Source organism: Staurois parvus, unplaced genomic scaffold (assembly GCF_062004578.1).
Source record: "Staurois parvus isolate SC_StPar_1 unplaced genomic scaffold, SC_StPar_1.0 ptg000342l, whole genome shotgun sequence".
NCBI classification, from domain to species: Eukaryota; Metazoa; Chordata; class Amphibia; order Anura; family Ranidae; genus Staurois; species Staurois parvus.
In genome coordinates, this window is record NW_028318138.1 from 1,165,417 (window position 1) to 1,191,985 (window position 26,569).

At 44.0% G+C, this 26,569-nt stretch overlaps 1 protein-coding gene across 3 annotated transcripts in view; it reads left to right on the forward strand.

Annotated features, from left to right (window-relative positions):
* POLG (DNA polymerase gamma, catalytic subunit) overlaps nucleotides 1-26,569 on the forward strand; it is a 73,113-nt gene that overhangs the window by 746 nt on the left and 45,798 nt on the right. For all 3 annotated transcript variants that reach the window (XM_089684296.1, XM_089684295.1, XM_089684297.1), the window contains exons 2-6: nucleotides 6,568-7,188; nucleotides 7,270-7,465; nucleotides 10,543-10,710; nucleotides 14,991-15,137; nucleotides 16,851-16,930. In XM_089684296.1, coding sequence (XP_089540422.1) covers nucleotides 6,599-7,188; nucleotides 7,270-7,465; nucleotides 10,543-10,710; nucleotides 14,991-15,137; nucleotides 16,851-16,930 — 1,181 coding nt within the window. In that variant the 5' untranslated portion in view covers nucleotides 6,568-6,598. The remainder of the gene's footprint in view (nucleotides 1-6,567; nucleotides 7,189-7,269; nucleotides 7,466-10,542; nucleotides 10,711-14,990; nucleotides 15,138-16,850; nucleotides 16,931-26,569) is intronic.

Below are 26,569 nucleotides of genomic sequence, written 5' to 3' on the forward strand. Positions count from 1 at the left end.
CTTCTTCTTTCTCTTCTTCTTCTTCTTTCTCTTCTTCTTCTTTCTCTTCTTCTTCTTTCTCTTCTTCTTCTTTCTCTTCTTCTTCTTCTTCTTCTTTCTCTTCTTCTTCTTCTTTCTCTTCTTCTTCTTCTTCTTTCTCTTCTTCTTCTTCTTTCTCTTCTTCTTCTTTTTCTTTCTCTTCTTCTTCTTCTTCTTCTTCTTCTTCTTTCTCTTCTACTTCTTCTTTCTCTTCTTCTTCTTTCCCTTCTTCTTTCTCTTTTTCTTCTTTTTTTGCTTATTCTTCTTTTTTCTTTTTTTTCTTATTCTTTTTTTCTGCTTCTTCTGCTTGCAGGTCACGGCTCATGCGCAGATTTTTTATCGGTAAAAAGATTGGTTGATTTGCCCATCATTGCCGGAAAAATCGGCCGATTTTCTTCCCGTCTACGGCCGGCATTTAATTACTTCTGTCCCTGCAGAGAGCTCCGCTATTATATTTTACATTAAAAAGTATTGCAGTTGCAACAATGTATCCATTTGTATCCATTTCGGATATAGATGGTTTTTTCGGATACAAATAGCTACAATGTTGCAACCGCAATACTTTTTAATGTCAAATATAATAGCGGACTGGAATTCTTCTTTCTCTTCTTCTTTCTCCTCTTCTTCTTCTTCTTTCTCTTCTTCTTCTTTCTCTGCTTCTTCTTTCCCTTCTTCTTCTTCTTCTTTCTCTTCTTCTTCTTTCTCCTCTTCTTCTGCTTTCTCCTCTTCTTCTGCTTTCTCCTCTTCTTCTTCTTTCTCCTCTTCTTCTTCTTCTTTCTCCGCTTCTTCTTTCTCCTCTTCTTCTTCTTCTTTCTCCTCTTCTTCTTTCTCTTCCTCTTCTTTCTCTTCTTTTCTCCTTCTTTCTCTACTTTCTGTTCTTCTTCTCCTTTCTCTTCTTTTTTTTTTCTTAATCTTCTTTTTCTTCTGCTTCTTTTTTTCTGCTTCTGCTTCTTGCAGGTCACGGCTCATGCGCAGATTTTTTATCGGTAAAAAGATTGGCCGATTTGCCCATCATTGCCGGAAAAATCGGTCGATTTTTTTCCAACTTTACCGATCAAAAAAATCTGACAAAATCCAGAAAAACAGCCGACCAATTAACCCATTAACGGTGCGAAAATCGGACAATTTGTTTGATTTTCGACCCATCTATGGCCTGCAATAGAGCTTTATTTTGGTGGTATTTAATCACCTCTGGGTTTTTTATTTTTTCTTAAGCCAAAAACCACTGAAAATTTTGAAAAAAAAAAGTTTTTTTCTTAGTTTTTGTTATAACATTTTGTAAATAAGTGATTTTTCTCCTTCACTGATGTTCGCTAATGAGGCTGCAGTGATGGGCACTGATGGACACTGATAGGTGGCACTGATGGACACTGATAGGTGGCACTAATGGGCACTGATGAGGAGGCATTGGTAGGTGGCACTGATGGGCACTGAAAGGCAGCACTGATATATGGCACTGATAGGCAGCACTGACTGGCACTGATTGACATTGATAGGTGGCACTGACTGGCACTGATGGGTGACACTGAAAGGCAGCTCAGATGGGCACTGATATGTGGCATTGATGAGCACTGACAGCTGGCACTGATGGGCACTGACAGCTGGCACTGCTGGGGCTACACTGATCATCAGGGCACACTGATCATCAGTGCCGTGATGATCAGTGTACATGTCCCCTCTGACGAATGCAGATTGCCGGCTCTCCTCTCTTCTCCTCTGTCAGCGTGACAGCTCGAGAGGAGAGAAATGCCGATAACCGGCATTTCCCTGTTTACATGTGATCAGCTGTGATTGGACACCGCTGATCACATGACCGAGCTGACATCTTCGGCTTCTTCCGTGGATCGGTGATCAGCTGTGTCTGAGGGACACAGCACACCCCGTTCGTCGTGCCGCGCGCTCCTGGAGCCACACATGTGCACTGAGAATGGGAGGACATTATATGACGTCCTCCCAGAATGAGAGAACCACTTTGCGCCCCTCATTGTACTATATGGCAGGCGGGAGGTGGTTAAAGGGATGAGGTGGCATCCCTAGTGACACCTTACCTAATGAATTTTGGGTGAAAAACAGTAAAACCCTTGCAGACAAAATGATTCCATCTCATGGATGGCTTGCATCTTACCGTGCATTGCTTACTTTACCGGAGTCTGACACTGGATTGTGTTTGAGTATGTTGGTTGTGGTGTGCCACGATCTTAGCATTACATGGGTGAATTGTTCTTTCCACTGACCATACCTGTGCCATTGATCCCCATAGACTGATGTGGGGCCTACTCACTGAGTGTTTGCTGTATTGGGAGACCACTCCATAGACATCTGTAGGGATTGAACGCACAGGTATTCAGTGGACCGCGGATTCAGCCAGGTACAGTCATGGCCAAAAATATTGGCCCCCTGCATTTCTGTCAGATAATGCACCACATCACCCAGAAAATTGTTGCAATTACAAATATTTAGGTATTCTCATGTTTATTTCTTTTGTTTGTATTGGTATGACACAAAAAAAGTGAAGATAAAAAAAAATCCAAATCAAGACAAAACCCCAAAAATGGACTGGACAAAATTATTGGCACCCTCAATTTAATATTTGGTAGCACACCCCTTGGAAAAAATAACTGAAATCAATGGCTTCCTGTCACCATCAATGAGTTTCTTCCACCTCTCTACTGGAATTTTGGATCTCTCTTCTTTCACCAACTGCTCCAGGTCTCTCAGATTGGAAGGGTTCCTTTTCCCAACTGCTGTTTTGAGATCTCTCCACAGGAGCTCCATGGGATTGAGATCTGGACTCATTGCTGGTCAGTTCAGTCCTCTCCAGCGCTTTGTCTGAAACCATTTCTGGGGGCTTTTTGATGTGTGCTTTGGATCATTGTCCTGCAGTAAGACCCATGACCTTTGACAGAAACCTAATTTTCTGACATTGGACCCCACATTGCAGCCCAGAATTCTTTGGTAGTCTTCAGATTTCATAATGCCATGCACACAGTGAAGACATCAAGTGCCTGAAGCAGCAAAGTAACCCCAAATCATCAGTGACCCTCCACCATGTTTGATTGCAGGGACTGTATTCTTTTTTTTAAAGGCCTCATTTATTTTTCTGAAAACAGTAGAATGATGGGCTTTACCAAAAAGCTGTAATGTTGCTTTGTCTGTCCACTGCACATTCTCCCAAAGGATTTTGGCTTCCTCAGCTAAGTTTTGGCAATCCCCAATCTGGGTTTTGTATGTTTCTGTGTCAGTGGGGCCCTCCTGGGTCTCCTACCATAGCGTCCCTTTTTCATTCAGATGGGGACGCATAGTGTGAGCTGACACCGTTGTACCCTGTGTCTGAAGGTCAGCTTGAATTTGTCTGGAAGTTGATCGAGGTTCTTTATCCACCATTCGAACAATCCTTCGTTGCAATCTTTGATCAAGGTTTTTTCTTTCATCCATGTCCAGGGAGATTAGCTACAGTGCCATGGGCTGTAAACTTCTTGACAATGTTGTGCGCAGTGGAAACTGGAACATTAAAGGAGAAGTTCAGTCAAAGCTCTTTTGCCTGTACTTCTTCTGTGGATTTTCAGCCGACACCAGGCTGAATCCTGCTGTCGGCTGACGTCACTCAGCCGGTTAAGGCTGGGGAAAGATTCCGACTTCAAAGTCGGGATCCACCCCAGAGTCTGGAGCGACACCTGGCTCAGCCTCTCAGCGAGCCACTGAGAGCCTGAGCCAGCTGCTCCTTCCCCCTCCACAGCCCTGTGAGCACTGGTGGGGCAGAGCAGACAGCGGTGACTGACAGTCTCCACTCTGCACGGAGCAGCTGTGAGAATTCATCAATCATGTGATCGCTGAGTTCACACATTTAGAGCCGGCGGGGGGACCAATGCTGCATCCACCTATGGGGGGAAAAAAAAAATCCACACCTCCTTTTTAAGATCTGTTAATTGATACAGGTGAGTTTAAATACAAATTACAGGAGCCTCACAAGCATGGAATGCAATTGTTTCATACAATTTTGAGAAGGTGCCAATAATTTTGTCCAGCCCATTTTTGGGGTTTTGCGTGGAATGTGTCAGAGTTGGCTTTTTGTTTCTTCACTTTATTGTGTCATACCAATACAAACAAAAGAAATACCGTATTTTTCACTCCATAAGACACATCTGACCATAAGACGCACCTAGGTTTTAGAGGAGGAAAACAAGAAAAAAAATATTCTAAACCAATGGACTGCTGACATATTACAGGAGATGACCAGAGACTGTGGACACGGTACAGGAGATGACCAGAGACTGCGGACACAGTGCATGAGATGACCAGAGACTGCAGACATACTACAGGAGATGACCAGAGACTGCAGACATAGTACAGGAGATGACCAGAGACTGCGGACACATTACAGGAAATGATTAGAGACTGCAGACATAGTACAGGAGATGACCAGAGACTGCGGACACATTACAGGAGATGACCAGAGACTGCGGACACATTACAGGAGATGACCAGAGACTGCGGACACATTACAGGAGATGACCAGAGACTGCGGACACAGTACAGGGGATGACCAGAGACTGCGGACACAGTACAGGAGATGACCAGAGACTGCGGACACAGTACAGGAGATGACCAGAGACTGCGGACACAGTACAGGGGATGACCAGAGACTGCGGACACAGTACAGGGGATGACCAGAGACTGCGGGCACAGTACAGGGGATGACCAGAGACTGCGGGCACAGTACAGGGGATGACCAGAGACTGCGGGCACAGTACAGGGGATGACCAGAGACTGCGGGCACAGTACAGGGGATGACCAGAGACTGCGGACACAGTACAGGGGATGACCAGAGACTGCGGGCACAGTACAGGGGATGACCACAGTACTGGGGATGACCAGAGACTGCAGGCACAGTACAGGAGATGACCAGAGACTGCGGACACGGTACAGGAGATGACCAGAGACTGCAGACACAGTGCATGAGATGACCAGAGACTGTGGACACAGTACAGGAGTTGACCAGAGACTGCGAACACAGTACAGGAGATGACCAGAGACTGCGGACACAGTACACGAGATGACCAGAGACTGCGGACATACTACAGGAGATGACCAGAGACTGCGGACATACTACAGGAGATGACCAGAGACTGCGGACATACTACAGGAGATGACCAGAGACTGCGGACATAGTACAGGAGATGACCAGAGACTGCGGACATAGTACAGGAGATGACCAGAGACTGCGGACACATTACAGGAGATGACTAGAGACTGCGGACACAGTACAGGAGATGACCAGAGACTGAGGACACAGTACAGGAGATGACCAGAGACTGCGGACACATTACAGGAGATGACCAGAGACTGCGGACACAGTACAGGGGATGACCAGAGACTGCGGACACAGTACAGGGGATGACCAGAGACTGCGGACACAGTACAAGGGATGACCAGAGACTGCGGACACAGTACAGGGGATGACCAGAGACTGCGGACACAGTACAGGGGATGACCAGAGACTGCGGACACAGTACAGGGGATGACCAGAGACTGCGGGCACAGTACAGGGGATGACCAGAGACTGCGGGCACAGTACAGGGGATGACCAGAGACTGCGGGCACAGTACAGGGGATGACCAGAGACTGCGGGCACAGTACAGGGGATGACCAGAGACTGCGGGCACAGTACAGGGGATGACCAGAGACTGCGGACACAGTACAGGGGATGACCAGAGACTGCGGGCACATTACAGGGGATGAGCAGAGACTGCGGGCACATTACAGGGGATGAGCAGAGACTGCGGACACAGTACAGGGGATGACCAGAGACTGCGGGCACAGTACAGGGGATGACCAGAGACTGCGGACACAGTACAGGGGATGACCAGAGGCTGGGGACACAGTACAGGGGATGACCAGAGATTGCGGACCTTTGGGGAGCAGAGGAGGGGTGGAGCGGATACCCAAATTTGACAGGTACCCGCTCCCACTTCCACGGAGTTGTCCTCCCTCCCCGTCTTCTGGGACACGTGACAGGTCCAAGAAGACTGCCGGACCATTCACAAAGTGCAGTGCTTATCGCACATGTGCAGCGGGCACCTGGCTGTGAAGCCACAAGCTGTCACAGCCATGTGCCCACACTAAAGATGTCAGCCACAGGCGAGAAGAAGGTGAGCACAGCGCTGAACCGAGGAACAGGTAGCACAGAAGAGCCAAGTGGCCAGCCCAGTATTCTGACATGGCGGTGGTGGGAATTCTGGGCCAGCCGCTCCATAAGACGCACAGACATTTCCCCCCATTTTTTGGGGGGGCAAAAGTGCGTCTTATGGAGCGAAAATTACAGTAAACCTGAGAATGCCCAAACATTTGTAATCGTAACAATTTTCTGGGTGAAGTGGTGCATCATCTGACAGAAATGCAGGGGTGCCAGTATTTTTGGCCATGACTTTGTGTGTCTGGTCCAGAATTAGGTGGATTACTTGTGTTCAGGGGGATAGGTAGGAATGATAAATGTGCATTATGTGAAAATTACATTTATCCCCTTTTTTTTTTTTTTCCTCTATCTCACAGGATTCTATGAGCGATCCAAATAGACCGTGAAATGGGCAAAATGGACAGATTGCTAAGGAAAAACACGTTTCTGATAAGCTGCTGGAAGATGAAGAACTTGAAATGCTGTATGTGTTCAATGGCATCACATTTACCAAGTGAAGATCGTACACAGGAGGCTCAGCAGAGGCGTATGAACCCCCTTAATATACAGATGCTCTCCAAAGGTCTCCATGAACAAATATTCAGGGATAAACAAGAGCATTACTCGAACGAAAGCATTCAGAAGAGCATAGACCATTTGCAGAATCATGGGCTATGGGGTCAAGATACCTCTACTATCCAGGACATGGAATTAGAACTGCCCAGGATGTATGGCAGTAATATCGATGAACATTTCAGAATTCTAGCTCAGAAACAAAATCTTCCATACCTGGAAGCAGCTAACGATCTATTACAATGTCAGATACCAGAGCTACCGCAAGAATGGGCCTGGCACACTGGATGGACGAAGTATACCAAGGGAGGAGGAAGAGAGCAGGTCGACTTCCCGGATGAAAAGGCTCTGGTGTTCGATGTGGAGGTCTGCATGTCTGAAGGGCAATGTCCAACTCTAGCTGTGGCGGTCTCCCCCCAGTGCTGGTAAGACAAGGTTTGTACCTAAATCTAGATTTTTGCAAATAAATGGAACAAACTTCTTTTTTCTTTTCTTTCTTTTTCTAGGTACTCTTGGTGTAGTCAAAGACTAATAGAAGATCGATATACGTGGTCTAATGAAATGTCCTTGTCTGATCTCATCCCACTTGAGACATCGCCAAAGTCAAACATTACAAACAAGCACAGCTGGTACCAGAGATTAGTGGTGGGCCACAATGTCAGCTTTGACAGAGCGCACATCAAGGAACAATACTTTATAAAGGTGTGTTCTGTAGTTTTGTATTCACATGTAGAAAAATGTATTTATTTCAGGTACTTATATAGCGCCGTCAATTTACGCAGCGCTTTACATATATATTGTACATTCACATCAGTCCCTAACCCTCAAGGGGTGTACAATCTAAGGTCCCTAACTCACATTCATACATACACATACTAGGGACAATTTATACAGGAGCCAATTAACCTACCAGCATGTCTTTGGAGTGTGGGAGGAAACCGGAGTACACGGAGGAAACCCACGAAGGCACAGGGAGAACATGCAAACTCCAGGCAGTTGGTGCCGTGGTTGGAATTTGAACCAACGACCCTAGGACTGCCAGGCAGAAGTGCTAACCACTTAGCCACTGTGCTGCCCCAAAAATACATTTTATAATACAAAAAATGCTATTCAGCGGGTCATTCGTTTTATAGTCCATAGAGAAGCTAATTGATTTTCTGAGGCAATGGGATTGATTTAGTAAAGGCAAATAGACTGTGCATTTTGCTAGGTGCAGTTGCAACAGAGATTAGTAAATGAGGTGAAGCTTCACTTTGCAAAGAATACCCAATCACATGCAAAGGAAAAGTAAAAAATAGTATTTTTTCTTGCATCTGATTGGATGATGGAAGTCAGTAGATGCTGTTAAGGGCAGAGGAGACATCTGAGGTCTTAAAGACCCCAGATGTCCCAGTAAAGAGGACCTGTCACAGCCTGTTGTTATCAGAAGGGATGTTTACATTCCTTGTGATAATAAAAGGGATCAAAGATTTTTTTTTAAGGGATAGTGTAAAATAAAAAAGTAATAAAGTAAATAATTAAAAAAAAAAATGTGTAAAGCACCCCCATCTTGCCGTGCTCGTGTGAAAAGGTGAACCGATACATAGGTCATGAATTCATTTGTAAACAGTGGGGTAGATTTATTAAAACTGGAGCACTCAGAATCTGGTGCAGTTGTGCATGGTAGCCAGTCAGCTGTGCAAGCACACAATGAGATCCTTCAGAGTAGGGGAAGGGTGCGATTAAATGTCACATTTACCAGCCCCTTCCTTTTTCGAATGAACACATCACTCACTGTGTTCATAACTGAAGCCTAGTAACCTGTGTTTTTTTTGGGGGGGGAGGGTTAGCCCTGGGGGGGGGGGGGAGCCCTGGAAGGTTAGCTGCATGGGGCCCCGTGGTTTCTAACAGAAACCCTGCTTGACTGGTGGCACTGATGGGTACAGATTGACAGCACTGCTAGACACTGATGGGCAGCACTGATGGTCACATTTGGGGCTGCACTGATAATCAGGGCACTGATTATCAGTGAAGATGAATCCTTTCAAAGTTGCTGGTGATCAGCAGTATTTTCCTCACGCTGTGACAGTATGAGGAAAGTACTGCCAATAACCAACAAGTATATTTACATGCTGATCACATAGTAAAAGGCTTCTGTAATTGGCCCTTTACTGTGTCATGTGATCAGCCGCATCCAAAGGATGCAGAAAACGCTGGGTGCGCACCGCTGGAGGTGCACGGGGGGCACGTCCTGGGAGGACGTCATATGATGCCCTCCCAGAACTGGACGACCCCACTGTTATTGTCATTCGGCTATAGCACGGTCAAGAAGTGGTTAACATTCATTAAAGTGTATTGTTTCCAAAAAAATAGTTTTTGAAAAAACGCTTTGCACACTGCTCTGCCCCTCTACAAGCTGACATATTAGTCAAGGCTGCCCTTGGAAATATGATAAAGTATGGCAGCCGTGGGTGTCCCAACCGGATGGGGCTGGTTATTATTATTATTATACAGTATTTATATAGCGCCAAAAGGTTTGCTCAGAGCTGTACAATATAGTGGGGGGACAGAACATGAGACAATACAGTAACAATACAATACACGGAGGGGTTCAAGGGCCCTGCTCTTTCGAGCTTACAATCTAGGAGGGAGGGGATAGTGGTACAGGAGGAAGTGGCTGTGGGGGATGGAGTGGTGGGAAGAGTGGAGGAGACGGGCTGTTAGGTGAGGGTGGGGTAGGCTTCCCTGAAGAGATGGGTTTTCAGGGTGTGCCTAAAGGTGAGGAGGGAAGGTGACAGTCTGATGGATTGGGGTAGGGAGTTCCAGAGGATGGGGGAAGTCCTAGAGAAGTCCTGCAGTCGGGCGTGGGAGGTGGAGACCACGGAGTTAGAAAGTAGGAGGTCTTGTGAGGAGCGAAGATTACGAGTTGGGTGGTATTTGGGTATCAGGTCGGTGAGGTAGTTTGGGGCAGCGTTGTGAATGGTTAGACCCTTCTCTATCTAACTGTAAGTTAGGTGATGCGTGTGTACTCCTTGGCTCTCACAGATATTTACTAGGTGTTCCTCCACTCCATACCCGTATTCTCCTGTCTCTCCCCCCCCCCCTTCTTCTTCACCGCGACAAATTCTCCTTCCCTGAGGAGTTAGAGCTGATCCACATACTACAAATGTTATGGTCGAGCCCATTGTGGCCATTGTCATTTTTCTATGCTTTTTAGATACATGCTTCATCTGTGAGTATGTTTTTATTATTTCATTCCTACAATAAACCTTGGATAATGCACTAGGTGTGTGCGCCACCTGTTTTCTCTCTATGGTCGAGCCCAGGACTGCTGTATTACATTCTGCATGTATTTTATGTGGTGACGTTGGATTTGTTTCAGATACCTTGTGTAATCCTTCCAACTTCTATGTTCTGCCATGTCAACTGTTGTTTTTCTGTTTCAATGTTATGTGCAATGCCTTTCTTTAATAAAGAACTCCTGATTGTTAAAAAAAAAAAAAATGCTTTGCAAATACCGTGTGACATAAAAAAATGGCAAAACCCACCATTTTATTCTCTAGGTCCCCCGCTTAAAAAATATATAATGTTTGGGCGTTCGAAGTAATTTTCTCGCCAAAATACAGTTTTTTTCATGTAAACAAAAGGTGTCAGAATTGTCCTGGTCTTTAAAGTTGCTAATGTCACATAGAAGCCCATAGATGCTTGGATGTAGGCTGTATCCCTGGTAGAGATATAAAGAACTGAAAACTTCATGGGTCTATATATTGGTGACTAAAACAAATGTGATTTTTTCTTAGGGCTCAAAGATGCGCTTTATGGATACAATGAGCATGCACATGGCTATCTCAGGCCTAACAGCATTTCAGCGCAGTTTATGGATGGCTAGTAAATACGGGAAAAATAAAGGATTGCAGGAGGTCAAGCAGCACATCATGAAAACTCGACACAAGTATGATGGCCCAGCTGTAAGTCTGTTAAATGCTTAAAGTTCATTTCCAGATTAAATTCTTATTTCTTGAAATAGTCCAGCACCCTTGCAATTCATTGAAAACGCCAATCCGTCTGCCGCAATGGCAGTTGGTACTTGTAGACTATTCATCTGCAGGAAACTGTGAATGAATGATGGGACTCCACCCGCTCTATTTGAATTGTGACAGTGGGTGTGGGGAGAGGATCCCCCGCCCACTGTCACAATGGGAGATCTGGTCAGGGTTCTTTAGTAATATGCTACATTTTACATCCTGAATATGGGTAACACATACAACATGTTACTAAGGGGGTACTTATCCTTTAAAAAGGAAAATCATTTCTGACTGCAAAATTCTTAATTTAAAGATGCCTCACCACCACCGTACCACTTGGCCAAAAAGATATCCTCAGTCTTCTGGGTTAAATGGCACCCAGCATCATTCAACCCACAAGATCAAAGAATAAGTTCACCTTCTGTAACATGTTACTGTTGTTCTGTATTCAGGGTGTAATATGTAACATGTTACTGTTGTTCTGTATTCAGGGTGTAATATGTAACATGTTACTTTTGCAGCAGACCCTGCACACCCCCTCCACCCATCCCCCATCGTGGCAGCTAGCTGGGGGTCCTCTTCCCACACCTGCTGTCACAATTAAAAAATAAAAAAACCACAGCCTTGTGGGGGTACGCCCACCCAGCCACATCATTCATTCACAGAGTTATTATTATACAGGATTTATATATTATTATTATTATTATTATACAGGATTTATATATTATTATTATTATACATGATTTATATATTATTATTATTATTATACAGGATTTATATATTATTATTATTATACAGGATTTATATATTATTATTATTATTATACAGGATTTATATATTATTATAATTATTATTATTATACAGGATTTATATATTATTATTATTATTATTATTATTATTATACAGGATTTATATATTATTATTATTATACAGGATTTATATATTATTATTATTATTATACAGGATTTATATATTATTATAATTATTATTATTATACAGGATTTATATATTATTATTATTATACAGGATTTATATATTATTATTATTATTATACAGGATTTATATATTATTATAATTATTATTATTATACAGGATTTATATATTATTATTATTATACAGGATTTATATATTATTATTATTATTATACAGGATTTATATATTTTTATTATTATTATACAGGATTTATATATTATTATTATTATACAGGATTTATATATTATTATTATTATTATACAGGATTTATATATTATTATAATTATTATTATTATACAGGATTTATATATTATTATACAGGATTTATATATTATTATTATTATACAGGATTTATATATTTTTATTATTATTATACAGGATTTATATATTATTATTATTATTATACAGGATTTATATAGCGCTAACAGTTTGCTCAGCGCTGTACAATATAACGGGAGACAATACAGCAACAATACAGTTCAATACAAGAGGGATAGGAGGGCCCTGCTCTTTGAATAGGAGAACTACAAGTACTCACAGCCTTTGCGGCTGTTGGCTTGTAGTTGCCAGTGAACCACCAGAGCACTGATGAGCATTCTAGGTATTTCATTGATGCTTCCTGTCATTGTGTAACTACCTTTCAGTATTAGGTACGAGCAGACAGCTTACACTGACAGTCTGCAGGATCTTTGCATTGCACCCGCAATATGCTGATCGTGGGTGCAATGCTTTACAGGCTCCTATAAAAAAAAATAATAAATGTACATTTTTTATTTTTACCTGCAAAAATATGTGCATTTATTTTTTTACAAAGGTGAACTTATCTTTTAGGCACGTACTCTACTTGTAGAATCCAATTTTCCTGCCTCCTAATGTGGTATCAGTACGGCGCCCTTTATTCCCAGTGTACTGGTCTGCATCAGCCCCAAGAAGAAGTAAACTGGTATAAAAGACCCAGTAGTGTCACATGACTGGTCCAAACACTTTGGAAAAAGGTAAGTATTATGACATTAAAAGCACAAAATGTTGCCAGCAGGGGCCACAAGGGGTAGGGAGAAAATATTGAGTGGCCGCTGAGAGGTACAATCGGCAAGAATGAAACCATCAGTCCTTTGCAGACTGGAAGAAGCATTTCTTAGCCTCTCCTGCCCCACCAATCGCTTTACTGAAAGATGCATTAACTTAAAGCGGAGCTCCACCCAAAAGAGGAAGTTCCGCTTTAAGCCTTTGTCCCTCACTCCCCATTAAGGATTGGCACCTTTGGGGAGTGGGGGGGACCTAGGCGATCAGAAAGCGTAAGTTGTCCTCCCCCTACCCCCCCCCCCCCCCCGTAGTCTTCTGGGACACGTGACAGGTCCCAGAAGACTACGGGGCCATTCACAAAGTGCAGAGCTTCATGCGCAGTGGGCACCCGGCTGTGAAGGTGCAAGCTGTCACAGCCGGGTGCCCACACTGAAGATGCCGGCACCAGGGAGAGAAGATGGCCGGTGAAACCAGCGGTGGTGAGGACACCGCTGGACCGAAGGACAGGTAAGTGTCTGTATTTTAAAAGTCAGCAGCTACAGTTCTTGTAGCTGCTGACTTTTATTTTTTTTTTCTTTTCCAGGTGAAACTCTGCTTTTAAAAACATTCTGTCTGGTCTCAAAGTGAGATGCAATATGGAGGTAGATGTCAGAACGTGTACACAGCCCAGAACACAAAGGCTGTTGTGCAGGTACCTAGATTTACATCATTGTGTCATCTGTGGGATAACGTCCCAGTCCAAGGAGTAGATGATTACCCTGGTTGATGACAAAGGTGCCAATTTTATGGAGAGAAAGGAAGGCATTGTCCTAGGAAGCTCTGTGATCACCCTTGGAGCTAATGAAAACCTGTAAGCCCCGGTTCACATATATACGGCTGTGCGGGCCACATTTTGCACGGGCACGAGAGCCCATTCTTTTGAATGGACTCCCGTGACACGCAGGGAAGAAGTCCCTGTACTTCTTCCGAAAACGCAGCCCGCATGGGAACCCAGTACGGTTGCGTTTTCCAGTGCGGACGGCATGCCATTAGAACTAATGGCACCCGCCCGCGGTTCTGCGTTTCTCTGTGTGGGTGGTGCAGCTGCACGGATTTTCATGCGGATCCGCAGCGGCACCACCCGCACAGATGTGAACCTAGCCTAAGTGTTACACATTACTAAGGGACACTGTCACATTGCCAATTCAGGGCAAAGTGATAGTGACAGCGACTGCTGGGAGGCTTCCCCCCAAAAAGGTATACTCAGCTATCCTTGCTCCTTTGTGGCCGTCCCATTAATAATAATAATCCCAATTCATTGGAGCCTATACTACCTAGCAGTGACATCATCCACCAATCTACCTATGTAGACATTAGAGGGGAACAAGGAAGTGTGGATAGGTGAGTATACTTTTCGGGGAGTTGGGCTTTCAGCACACACCGCCACTTTGCCTTGAATAGCAACAGCATTGTACTGTCAGTGCAGGCTGTGTGATGATGCATCCCCGGTGAGCCTGACATTTACCCCTTGTGTTCTTAGGAAGTGGATAGATGACACTTGGGAGTTTATGTACTAAACCTGGAGAGTGCAAAATCTGGTGTAGCTCTGCATAGAAACCAATCAGCTTCCAGGTTTTATGGTCAATGCTTAATTGATCAAACTGAAGTTACAAGCTGATTGGCTCCCATGCACAGCTGTACCAGATTCTGAGTGCTCCAGTTCTAGCAAAGCTACTCCTTGTGGGTCATTTAACACAGAAGAGGAGCAGCCATCTCAATTTAGGGTGGAGACACCGATATGTAGAAAGGGGAAATGATGCAATACAACTTTTTTTCTGAAAAAAGAAGATAAAACAAGCATTTTGTTAAATGAAAGTAGGCTTTTTGGCTAGGTTCACGCTATGCTGGTTTCCTAATGGACGCGTTTGTGTGGACACATCAGCCTATTTGTTTGAATGGGCTGTTGTACCTACAGAAAGCTCAGGGAACAGGTCTCTGCACCTGTAGACGACTTCCTCAGGGAGCACTTGCAGAAGAGGAGGAGCAGAGAACACTAGCGGGGGACCCCAGAAGAGAAGGTAAGGGACTGCTCTGTGCAATGGTATTGCACAGAGAAGGTAAGTATAATTTCTTTTTTATTATAGGAAACAAAAATAGCCTTTATATCCACATTAACAGTGACTGTTTCCATTCTCCAAGCATGTAAATATAGTGGCACTTGTTCTTTTGTATTGTATGGCTCTTTTCAGATTAATTCATGGTACTGGGTAAATATAAGCAGCATTAACAACCTCGCTGATGTCCATGATCTGTATGTTGGCGGGCCACCTCTGAACAAGGAAAGCAGGGAGCTGTTTGTAAAGGGAAGCATGGCGGACATCAGAGCAGACTTCCAGGTGAGCATGCTTTGATTCAGTTTAATTTCATGGGGCCTATGCTGTTTGTTGGCTCTTTAGTTTTAAAGGAGGTAATGAAAGACCATTGGAAGCAGATTGGTGGGCCGTGATATTGTATCCCTAGATTGTGTGCTCCATTGCTCATAACCCACCAACAGGTATTGTAGCTGGAGTGCTAAAATTTAATAGTGAGATATACTTCGCTGACTGTTTCAGTATCAGTATTTGTATTATTATTATTATTATTATTATTACATCGAGTTTATATAGCGCCAAAGGGTTTGCTCAGCGCTGTACAATAGGGGGGACAATACATGGCACAGTACAACAAAAACAGACAGCGTAGGGGGGGTAAGAGGGCCCTACTTTTTCAAGCTTACAATCTAGGAGGGAGGGGGTAGTGGAACAATAGGAAGTGGCTGAGGGGAATGAAGTGGCTGAGGGGGATGAAGTGGTGGGAGGAATGAGGGAGAATGGCCATTAGGTGAGCGTGGGGTAGGCTTCCCTGAAGAGATGGGTTTTGAGGGAGCGCCTGAATGTGGGGAGGGAAGGCGACAGTCGGATGGATTGGGGCAGTGAGTTTCAGAGGATAGGGGAGGACCTGGAGAAGTCCTGCAGTCGTGCATGGGAGGAGGAGACCAGGGAGCAGGATAGAAGGAGGTCCTGTGAGGAGCGAATGGTACGGGTAGGGTGGTACTTGGGGATCAGATTGGTGAGGTAGTCAGGGGCAGTGTTATGAACGGCTTTGTAGGTCAGGATTAGAAGTTTAAATTTGATGCGTTGGGCAATCGGGAGCCAGTGGAGGGAGAGGCAGAGGGGGGTGGTAGAGGTGGAGCGGGTGGTGAGGTGGATGAGTCTGGCCGCTGAGTTCAGGATGGTCTGGAGCGGGGAGAGCCTGCACTTGGGTAGGCCAGTGAGAAGAGAGTTGCAATAGTCAAGGCGTGAGATGATGAGGGAGTGTACAAGAAGTTTGGTGGTGTCTGGGGTGAGGAAGGTACGTATCTTGGCAATATTGCGGAGATGGAGCCTGCAGGTGTTTGCAAGTGATTTGACATGAGGCAGGAAGGAGAGGTTTGAGTCAAGAATGACGCCAAGGACTTTGGCTTGCGGGGCAGGAATGATAGTGGTGTTGGTGGTGGTGATGGATAGGATGGGGGGGATAGATTTGTATGTCTAGATTCTTAGTTTATTGCAGGTATATTTTTTAAAACCATGAGAGAAGTGAAAGTCCAACACAGACACTTTATGAAATAAAATTGCAGTCCTTTATTCGTTCTACATCAAGACATAAAATGAAATATAATTTAATTTCGTTATCCATTGAGACATAAAAAGAATCCATCCAGTGCAAAGACTGACGCATTTCAGCCCCACAGTCATAAATGTCGATTATGACTAAGGCCCAAAGTTTGTGTGGCTGAAACGCGTCAGTTTTTACCTTGGGTGGATTTTTTTTATGTGTCAATGGATAACGAAATTAAATTTTATTTCATACCGTGTGGGTACTGGACTTTCACTTCTCTCATGGCTTTCAACAGTATATACAATGTTGTTCTGGCATAGACTGTATACCTTTATCCTGCAGCTAATGAAAAATTTAGGGTTTTGTAGCACCATAAGCTTTCTTTCTGGATATATTTCAAAAGTTCTTAGTTGTATTATTTATGTTTTTGGTGTAATGTAAAATCTGTGCTTTTCTTCTTGGCAATGTAGAATCTCATGAAGTACTGTGCCCAGGATGTACGTGCAACACATGAAGTGTTCAGGGAACAGTTTCCACTTTTTATGGAGAGGTAATCTATACCAGTGTTTCTCAACCTTTTTTCAGTTAAGGCACACTTTAAAATTATGGACAGTCTTGAGGCACCCCAATCTAAAATGAGAAAAACAATTCTCATAGTTTCATATAACGCAGCTACATCTACACACGTAGGACACCCAACACTAGAGGTGATTCATTCTTCCAAAGCAAACACACCTTTGCACACTGGTACTGAGATGTATTTCAGTGTTTCTCCTCTCCCTCAGTTTTGTGACCCCAGCACTGATGGAGAGGGGCAGGGGAAGGTCATACTAGGGTGCTATGCAGTCAACTGACATCCTCCTTATCAACTGATGATGTCATTGGTTGTCAGGATGCTGGCGGCTAGAAGGTTGTAATGGTGCACAATGAAAACCTGTGGGTTCATGTAACTAAAAGGCGGGCTTGTTCCACCCACTGGCTTGTATACAAGTTTTGGGCAATTTTTAGACATTTTGCCAAGGCACCCCTGACGAAACCTCAAGGCACCCTGGTTAAGAAAGGCTGGTCTATACTGATGTATAGTGGTTGTAGATTTGTGCTAAACATTGAAGATCCTGGTTTCTATGCGTTTTACTGCAAAGGCTTCTCCTTCTGAACATCCAGCATCATACCTGAAAGTTACTGAAATGCCAATAATTTCTGGTCAGCAGCCGTTGGCCCTCCAACTACAGGGAGGCCAGACACAGTAGTGTTTATAAGACCATTCCCAGAGAAGGAGCCTGAACATGACACTGAACGAGAGCTCGCTGTGAGAGCTCCCGGGTAACAGGCACCTCCATTGCCTTGCCGGGAAAGAGAAATTATGCAAGTGTGGCAGAGACTTAGCTGAAAGAGAGTCTTCCTTGGGAGAGCGCAAGTCCCGAGGGCCCGGTTGTGTGGGGTCCAGAGTTGAAGGAGACCCGGCTGAGATGGAGCAGGAGATTGGGAGGCGGTGTCGGCTGAGAGAGGAGAAGTGGCGGAACTAGTTGGCGCTAGGAGGACGCCGGGCGGTCACATGACACGCCGCAAGGGAGTACTGGGAGGCGGAGAAGCTGGCCGGTGTGTGTGAGTGCAAGAGACATGGCTTTCTCCCCCTCTGTATGGAACTGCTGTGGCCTTGGCTTGGTGGTGGCATGTAGCCAGCTGGCTCAAACCACGCTGGGCGAGTTCACCCCTACTGAAGAGCAAAGGATAACCCTACAGGATCGGACTAAGAACAGCTGGGGGAGCCCCCACCCCTGGAGTCGTCAACCACAAGGAAGGATTTCTGAAGTTATAATCCTCAAAGGAGAATATATGAAGCCGCCTCACCAAAAGTAAAGGAGGAAAGAGAAAAGAGGGTGAGTGAAAGTGGTAATTGTCGCCCTTAGCGATTAATGTGACTGATATACTGTATTTTGAATAGAACTTTGTTACAAATCTTTGGGGGGGCTTACCCAAGGGGCCTTAAAAAGAGGATAGATAAAGACCCTTGAAGATTTGAGAACCTCTGCAGACGACTTTAAGAGAGGGAAGGGGAAGGAAAGAAAAAGGAGAAAAATGTTTAAAGGACAATATCCCTAGAGGATTATAATCTCTAGAAGAAAGTGAAAATAACCCCCCAGTCACGGAAAAAAAATTGAAACAATCATCGATCAAATGAAAAATAAAGCGTCAAAGGGCGGGGGGCCTAAAGCTTCCCAAACAAGTTCAATTAAAAAATTTATACCCTCACAGGAAAAACAAACCCCAGAAACACAACAGGGAACAAGTGGAAGAAGTGAGATGGAAAACAGTATTGCTGAACATTCCAGACTATCCATGTGAATAACTAATACTAGTCAAAACATAGAAGAGGAACTTGATACGGAAAATTTAGAAGAACAGGAGCAGAGCTCACAATTGCCAGCTAAAATAGAAATAGCAGAAATGTTCAAAGGACTTGAAAGATCAATAAAACAGGAAATGACAAAATTACATAAAGACCTGGGGCAAATATTATCAAGGGTGGAAGAGACGGAAGGAAAACTAGAAAAACATTCCCAAACTATACAGAAATCAGAAAGACAATTGATAGAAATGAGAAGAGAACAAAGAATAGGAAAAGAAGATGTAATATTAGGATAAGAGGCCTTCCAGAGTTTACTCAAGGAGAAGATCTGAGGAGAACAATAGGGAAAGTGCTGAATAGTGTAATGGACAGATCTAAAACAGAGCTTATTAAAATGGATAGAGTATATAGAACTGGAAGAATTCAACAAGAAGGTAGATCGAGAGATGTAATTGTTCAGTTCCACAATTATCAAGATAAAGAAGAGCTCTGGAAAAAGATCAAAGGAAGAGCAATAATAAAATATGGAAAAATAAATATAGAGATCTTTTCTGATTTAGCAGCGGAAACATTAATAAAAGGAGACTATAAGACCATTCCTTGTAACTCCTTTTTCTTTCCCACTGACAGTGTGTTGCCACAGGTCTTGTGTTCTTCAAGACCCACATGTTGTCTATCATCATTATGAGAAGCTGAATCTGTGTAGAGTAGAGGTGGGGGGAAAAAAGGGGGAATTGGGGGGAAAAACAGTTTTGTTTTTTTATTTTTATTTTTTTTCAAAGCCATTTTTTTCTGGAAAAATTGTATAAAAAGTGTGGAATATGTTATTTTACAATGATAAGTAATATATCTATGATATGTTATTCAAACTATTTAGCATGAAGACCTTAATGAAAGATTTCTGAGAGTTTTTTAAATATTGTAAGTTCCCTCAGCTAAAGACAAACAAATCCTGGAATATAATTCAAGTAACACTACTTCTCAATGCAGTGCTCAAACAAGAGAAATATGCATTTCTACCACTAGGGGGCACTGCAGGAGAAAGGCTCCAGTTTAGTTTGCCTGTAGGCTCCATTTTGTACCTCCTGCAGTTGGGTGAATGTTGGGATACAGTAGATGATCATTTCTGTCCTCTCAGGATAAAATTGTCTGACAATTTTATTTTATATTTATAACCTTTAAATGATTCCTATTAATGTTCTTCACCGTCACACTATAATGTGTACCTATATCCTGCTCAGTAAATTGTTTTTTCTTTTCCTTCTCTCAGTAAAATGTTGAGACCAACATCTAGAATTTGGAAACATTTCCCCAGTGCAATTTCTGCTGAAAGCAAATCTGCAATTTGCAAATATTGTGAGAAGAAATATTATTTTCCAAATGCTACAAGGATGACAAAAACATCCCTGCATGCCAGAGGTGCCCTAAAGACATTAACCACTTGAGCTCCTGAGGATTTACCCCCCTTAATGACCACGCCTCTTTTTGCTACTTGGCGCTGCACTAATTCAACTGATAATTGCGCGGTCATGCAATGCTGCACCCAAACGAAATTTACGTCCTTTTTTTCACACAAAGAGAGCTTTCTTTCGGTGTAATTTGATCACCTGTGCGCTTTTTATTTTTCACCCTATAAACAAAAAAAGGCCAAAAATTTTGAAGAAAAACAATATTTTTTACTTTCAGCTATAAAAAATATATAGTAAACTCAAAGTTGGTTATAAATTTAGGCCAAAATGTATTCTGCTCCATGTTTTTGGTAAAAAAAATCCCAATAAGTGTATATTGATTGCTTTGTGTGGAAGTTATAGCGTCTACAAACTATGGTATAAATACTGCAATTTACGCCATTTTTCTGCTATACAGCGCTGCGCTAGTTTAACGTACAATTGCGCGGTCATGCAATATGGTACATAAATGAAATTTACATCCTTTTTTTCCCCACAAATTGAGCTTTCTTTCGGTGGTATTTGATCGCCTGTGCGGTTTTTATTTTTGCGCTATAAAAAAAAAGGCTGACAATTTTGAGGAAAAAAAAGCAATATTTTGGACTTTTTTGCTATAAAACATGTCCAGTAAAAAAAAATGCAAAAATCTAATTTAGTCATAAATTTCTGCCAAAATGCATTCTGCGACATGTCTTTGCTAAAAAAAAAAACCAATACGTGTAAATTAATTGGTTTACGTGAAAGTTATAGCGTTTACAAATGGCGGGAAAGATACTGGGATTTTTAATTTTTATTTATACTAATAATGGCGCCGATCAGCGACATATGACGGCGACCAGCGACTTATAGCGGGACTGCGGCGGACATTTTGACACTGGGGGGGAACTGACTTGGGGTCACTGACATCCCCAGTGACACCAATACAGTGATCAGTGAAAAAAAACCACTGAAACTGTACTAATGTCACTGAGGAGGAAGGGGTTAACATTTTTAGAATTTGCTGTGTAAGGGGAGTGTTTTACTAGGGGGTGGGGGTGTGTACTGGACGGGGAGGGAGGGGGGAGCTGATCGAGGGAGAGAATCTCTTCTCTCCCTCTGCAGCTTGTCGGTGAACTGTCACAGAGCAGGGCTGTGTGTAAACAATGCAGCCCTGCTCTGTGTCAGTGATCACCGCTCATCGCGGGAAAACGGCTTTCACGCTATCACACATTGAATGACAATTGCGCGGTCATGCAACACTGCACCCATATGAATTTTTACCATTTTTTTGAGACAGATAAAACTTTATTTTGGTGGTATTTATTCACTGCTGGGATTTTTATTTTTTTTGCTATGTAAATGAAAATGTCCAAAAAGCTTTAAAAAAAGTGTTTTTCTTATAAAATTTTGCAAATAAATAATATTTCAGAGGACACAGCGGGCACCGGATTGCGGTGCTAGTGCGCACAAGCAGGGTGCAGGGAGGCCGTTTATAAACGGCCACCCGACCCTGCTGTGCCACCTTCCAGCCATTTATATACAACAGCCAGTCTGGAAGTGGTTAAAAACACTTGCAGACATGCAACCATGGACGCAGACGTTCTCCATAGGTTCTCAGTGCCCTTACACACTGTAGGACAGTGGTTCTCAACCTTCCTAATTCCGTGACCGTTTAATACAGTTCCTCATGTTGTGGTGACCCCCAACCATAAAATTATTTACCCAGTAATTATAATTCATGAAGTGTCGTTTTACCTCCAATACTGCTGCTTTCAACACAGTAGCTGCTTTCAACACAGTAGCTGCTTTCAACACAGTAGCTGCTTTCAACACAGTAGCTGCTTTCTACACATCGGAAATGTGTTTTCCCAGATGGTCTTAGGTGATCCCTGTGAAAGGGTTGTTCGATCCCCAAAGGGGGTCACGACCCACAGGTTGAGAACCACTGCTGTAGGGCCTCCTTGTAGCTGTGCACAAGCCCTATAATTATTATTACAAGGTTGCGGAACCTCCTCTTCTGTAGATGCAAGTTACCTGAATGTCCTGTTGACTCTTTTGAATCAATACATGGAGTTGGTGAGCTGAGATGAGTATGGAGATAGAGACTGCTGCAGTTGTTCTTATTTTACAGCGATCATTTTATAGCTGTAAGACCCACCCCCTCATTTGGGAGTTTCGGTATCAACAGCAGAAGGCAGGATTCGGCCATGACATACAATCCTTGCAATGTATGTAAGCTGATCAGAGAAGGATTGTTTCAGCTCAGAGTTAGTTGCACTTTAAGACCCCAGTCACATGCCAAGTCACACCCTATTGTCTGCAATTACAACGGTCATATCAGTGCTGTTCCATCGGAGCCGCACCGATTTCTAAAGTAGTACTTGGACTCCTTTTGGTGCAATTTGCACAGACATCTGTGTCAGATGTCTTGCAAATCACACCTGAAATCGGCAGGTCCACCGACTTTGAAATCATGTGACTTACAGTGAAGTCATACGACTTCAAAGTCGGGCTTGATGTGACCGGGGTGTAAGAGTATTAATAATGACAGCATAGTGTGTGTGTGTGTATATGTTTGTATGTATGTGTGTATGTATGTGTGTGTGTGTATGTGTGTGTGTGTATTTGTGTGTGTGTGTATATGTATGTATGCATGTGTGTATGTGTGTGTGTGTATTTGTGTGTGTGTGTATATGTATGTATGCATGTGTGTATATATATATATATATATATATATATATATATATATATATATATATACAAGCTTTCCTTAATGTGATGGTTATTTGGCTTCTTTCCATTATACTTGCAACCAGCATCATCAGTGCCTCCTCATCCATGCTTCCTATTCGTGCCAACTCATCCGTGACGCCTATTCGTGCCACCTCATCCATGCTGCCTATTTGTGCCACCTCATCCGTGCTGCCTATTCGTGCCGCCTCATCAGTGCTGCCTATTCGTGCCGCCTCATCCGTGCTGCCTATTCGTGCCGCCTCATCCGTGCTGCCTATTCGTGCCGCCTCATCCGTGCCGCCTCATCCGTGCCGCCTATTCGTGCCGCCTCATCCGTGCTGCCTATTCGTGCCGCCTCATCCGTGCTGCCTATTCGTGCCACCTCATCCGTGCTTCCTATTCGTGCCGCCTCATCAGTGCTGCCTATTCGTGCCACCTCATCAGTGCTGCCTATTCGTGCCGCCTCATCAGTGCTGCCTATTCGTGCCGCCTCATCCGTGCTGCCTATTCGTGCCGCCTCATCCGTGCTGCCTATTCGTGCCGCCTCATCCGTGCTGCCTATTCGTGCCGCCTCATCAGTGCTGCCTATTCGTGCCCCCTCATCCGTGCCGCCTATTCGTGCCACCTCATCCGTGCTGCCTATTCGTGCCACCTCATCCGTGCTGCCTATTCGTGCCACCTCATCCGTGCTGCCTATTCGTGCCACCTCATCCGTGCTGCCTATTCGTGCCATCTCATCCGTGCCATCTCATCCGTGCCGCCTATTCGTGCCACCTCATCCGTGCCGCCTCATCCGTGCCGCCTATTCGTGCCGCCTCATCCGTGCCGCCTCATCCGTGCCGCCTCATCCGTGCTGCCTCATCCGTGCCGCCTATTCGTGCCACCTCATCCGTGCCGCCTATTCGTGCCACCTCATCCGTGCCGCCTATTCGTGCCACCTCATCCGTGCCGCCTATTCGTGCCACCTCATCCGTGCCGCCTATTCGTGCCACCTCATCCGTGCCGCCTATTCGTGCCGCCTATTCGTGCCGCCTCATCCGTGCCGCCTATTCGTGCCGCCTCATCCGTGCCGCTTATTCGTGCCGCCTCATCCGTGCTTCCTATTCGTGCCGCCTCATCAGTGCTGCCTATTCGTGCCACCTCATCCGTGCTGCCTATTCGTGCCGCCTCATCAGTGCTGCCTATCTGTGCACAGCTGCCCAAATGCTTCCACCTGACCAGCAGGAGTCTGCTTGTCAGATGTACACATTCTCGATGGCTGCAGCCACGGGGAGCGTGTATAAAACACTGTTGGGTCCTTACTTTTATATAAGAGAGGGATTTTGCCTTAAGCTGGCCATACACAGAGCAAGTTTTGTCTGATTGCTGTTGAACCGGCTGAAATATGAGCCATGGGTGGCCCTGTCGGCATCCCTCCGCCTAACATCCTTTGAGTTGAAAACCAAAGAAGCTTACCTCAACGTTGTTGGATGAACAGCAGCTGCATCCAGTCCGATGCATCCACTGTTCAGGTATTCTGAAGCCTGCAGGTGCCGGCTGTAAGAATACAGTCATCTGTTGTTTAGCATGAATGGTGGAATCCAGTGATTTCTCTTGTTCAGCTTACCCATTGGCCATAACCAGCTTTACTTACTGTCCTGTGACAAGGGTTCAAACGATACTAAAGGTCCTTTTTTTTTTTTTCAGTGTAAAATAACAAACATGTCTATACTTACCTGCTGTATGTAGTGGTTTTGCACAGAGCAGCCTGGATCTTTCTGTTCTCGGGCCTCCCGCAGACTTTCCTGGCTCCTCCTTTCTGTCCATTCACACACGGAACCAAGGCTTGGCACCACCCCCTTTCTCATCATTGGCTGACTGGCTGCGATTGACAGCAGCGGGAGCCAATTGCTCCCATTTGCTGTCTCAGCCAATGAGAAGGCAGAGACCTGGGACAGCCGAGGATGTCATGCACATCGCTAGATCTCGATGGGGCTCAGGTAAGTATTGAGGGGGCTGGGGGGCACTGCTGCACACAGAAGATTTTTGAGGGTATAAAACCTTGAGCCTTTACAACCACTTTCACCTAACAAGAATAGGTGGTTGTCGGAAAAAAGGGGGGGGGGGGGGTAGCCACCTAACATGACACGTAAATATGTGTCATATAAATTTCTCCGTCTCACTAATAATAAGTGTGGATTTATAAACCCAAAAGCTTAACGTAGAACATAGCAGTATGACAAGTGCAATACTGCTCACACAGAGTGGTTATTAGAAAATCCAAGCGGAGTAGTATAGTTAGTATTAGCAAACAAGTTTTATTCGATCACATGGATCATACTGAGGTTAGACAAAGACATGGTAAACATATTTTTATAAAATCACTGAATTAAAAGCGTTCGGCGTCTCCAGATCAACTGGTATTCGGCAATCAGGAATCCACATAAGGCAATGAAGTTCCTAACTACTAGATCAAAAGATTTCCATAGTTTCCATATAGTGTCTGCATGAGGGGAACATTCTTCAAAAAATGTATTAGTGACCACCACAGTGAAAAGAATGACCTCCTGAAAATGGAAAACCAGAAAAAAAGATCATAGTAGAGGGAACAAACCATAGGGTATATGCATTAAACCTATGCAATATTAAAACAACCCCATAACAGGTATATATGTTATTCCGTTACCTTCTCATAAACTTGACCATCATCAAAAGATGGATATATAGCCTTCCTGGATAGCCACCCCAAATGGAAATGTATCCACAATAGTAAGTGATTCTAAAAATATATAAATATAAAACATGAATAAGGCTACCAACAGACCTGAATTAATTTAAAGAGAAGGGTAAAAATCAAAACAATTTACCATTACATTACATTACATTACATTGAGTTTATATAGCGCCAAAGGGTTTGCTCAGCGCTGTACAATAGAGGGGGGGACAATACATGAAACATTACAGCAGCTACGAGCAGCACACGAGGGGTAAGAGGGCCCTACTCTTTCGAGCTTACAATCTGGGAATACCATACAAAAATATCAAGGGGACTCCTCCTCTCTTGAAGTAAGATCAGGTCTGAATGAACCAGTGAATATGGGGGTGGGCAGCCAGGTAGCTGGTATATAGAATCCAGACTGATTAATACAGTCTATGTATATATGAATATATAGACCCAGAACTGGGTTTCCAAAAATTGCTCAATAATGAGAAAGTAATGCGGTTCCTAAAAAAATGTATGAGACTGTAGAAGCCTGCCACAGCACATATAAAAGCATGGTATATAGATATTCCTCCTGTGGGAGTTCAAAAAATTCCCCCAAAGGGGGTAAATAGACACAAGATTTCACAAAAATGTGGGGTTATAAAACCCGTTTGTATTGATATCACTAACGCCTAATTTAGCCTAACGGCTATAGACTTGCCACCGGTGGAAGTAGGCTGTGACTCAAAGTTGCCATGTGCGGGCTGCTTTGAATGATGTCCTCATCATAATTAGAGTGTCTCCTGCCTTTCCAATGTGGAGCTGAAGCAAACCGCTTCTTCCTCCTTCGTGGGCACCGCGCCCTATGGAGACGCCGAGCGTAATGATGTCATCACGTTATGGCAGCTGGTGGTTGTCACTTAAGAAACAAAGGAGAGTTCCTGTGTCCTGCTCCTCCTGTGAAGTCTGTGCAGTTCTGGCTTCTTTATTGAAATA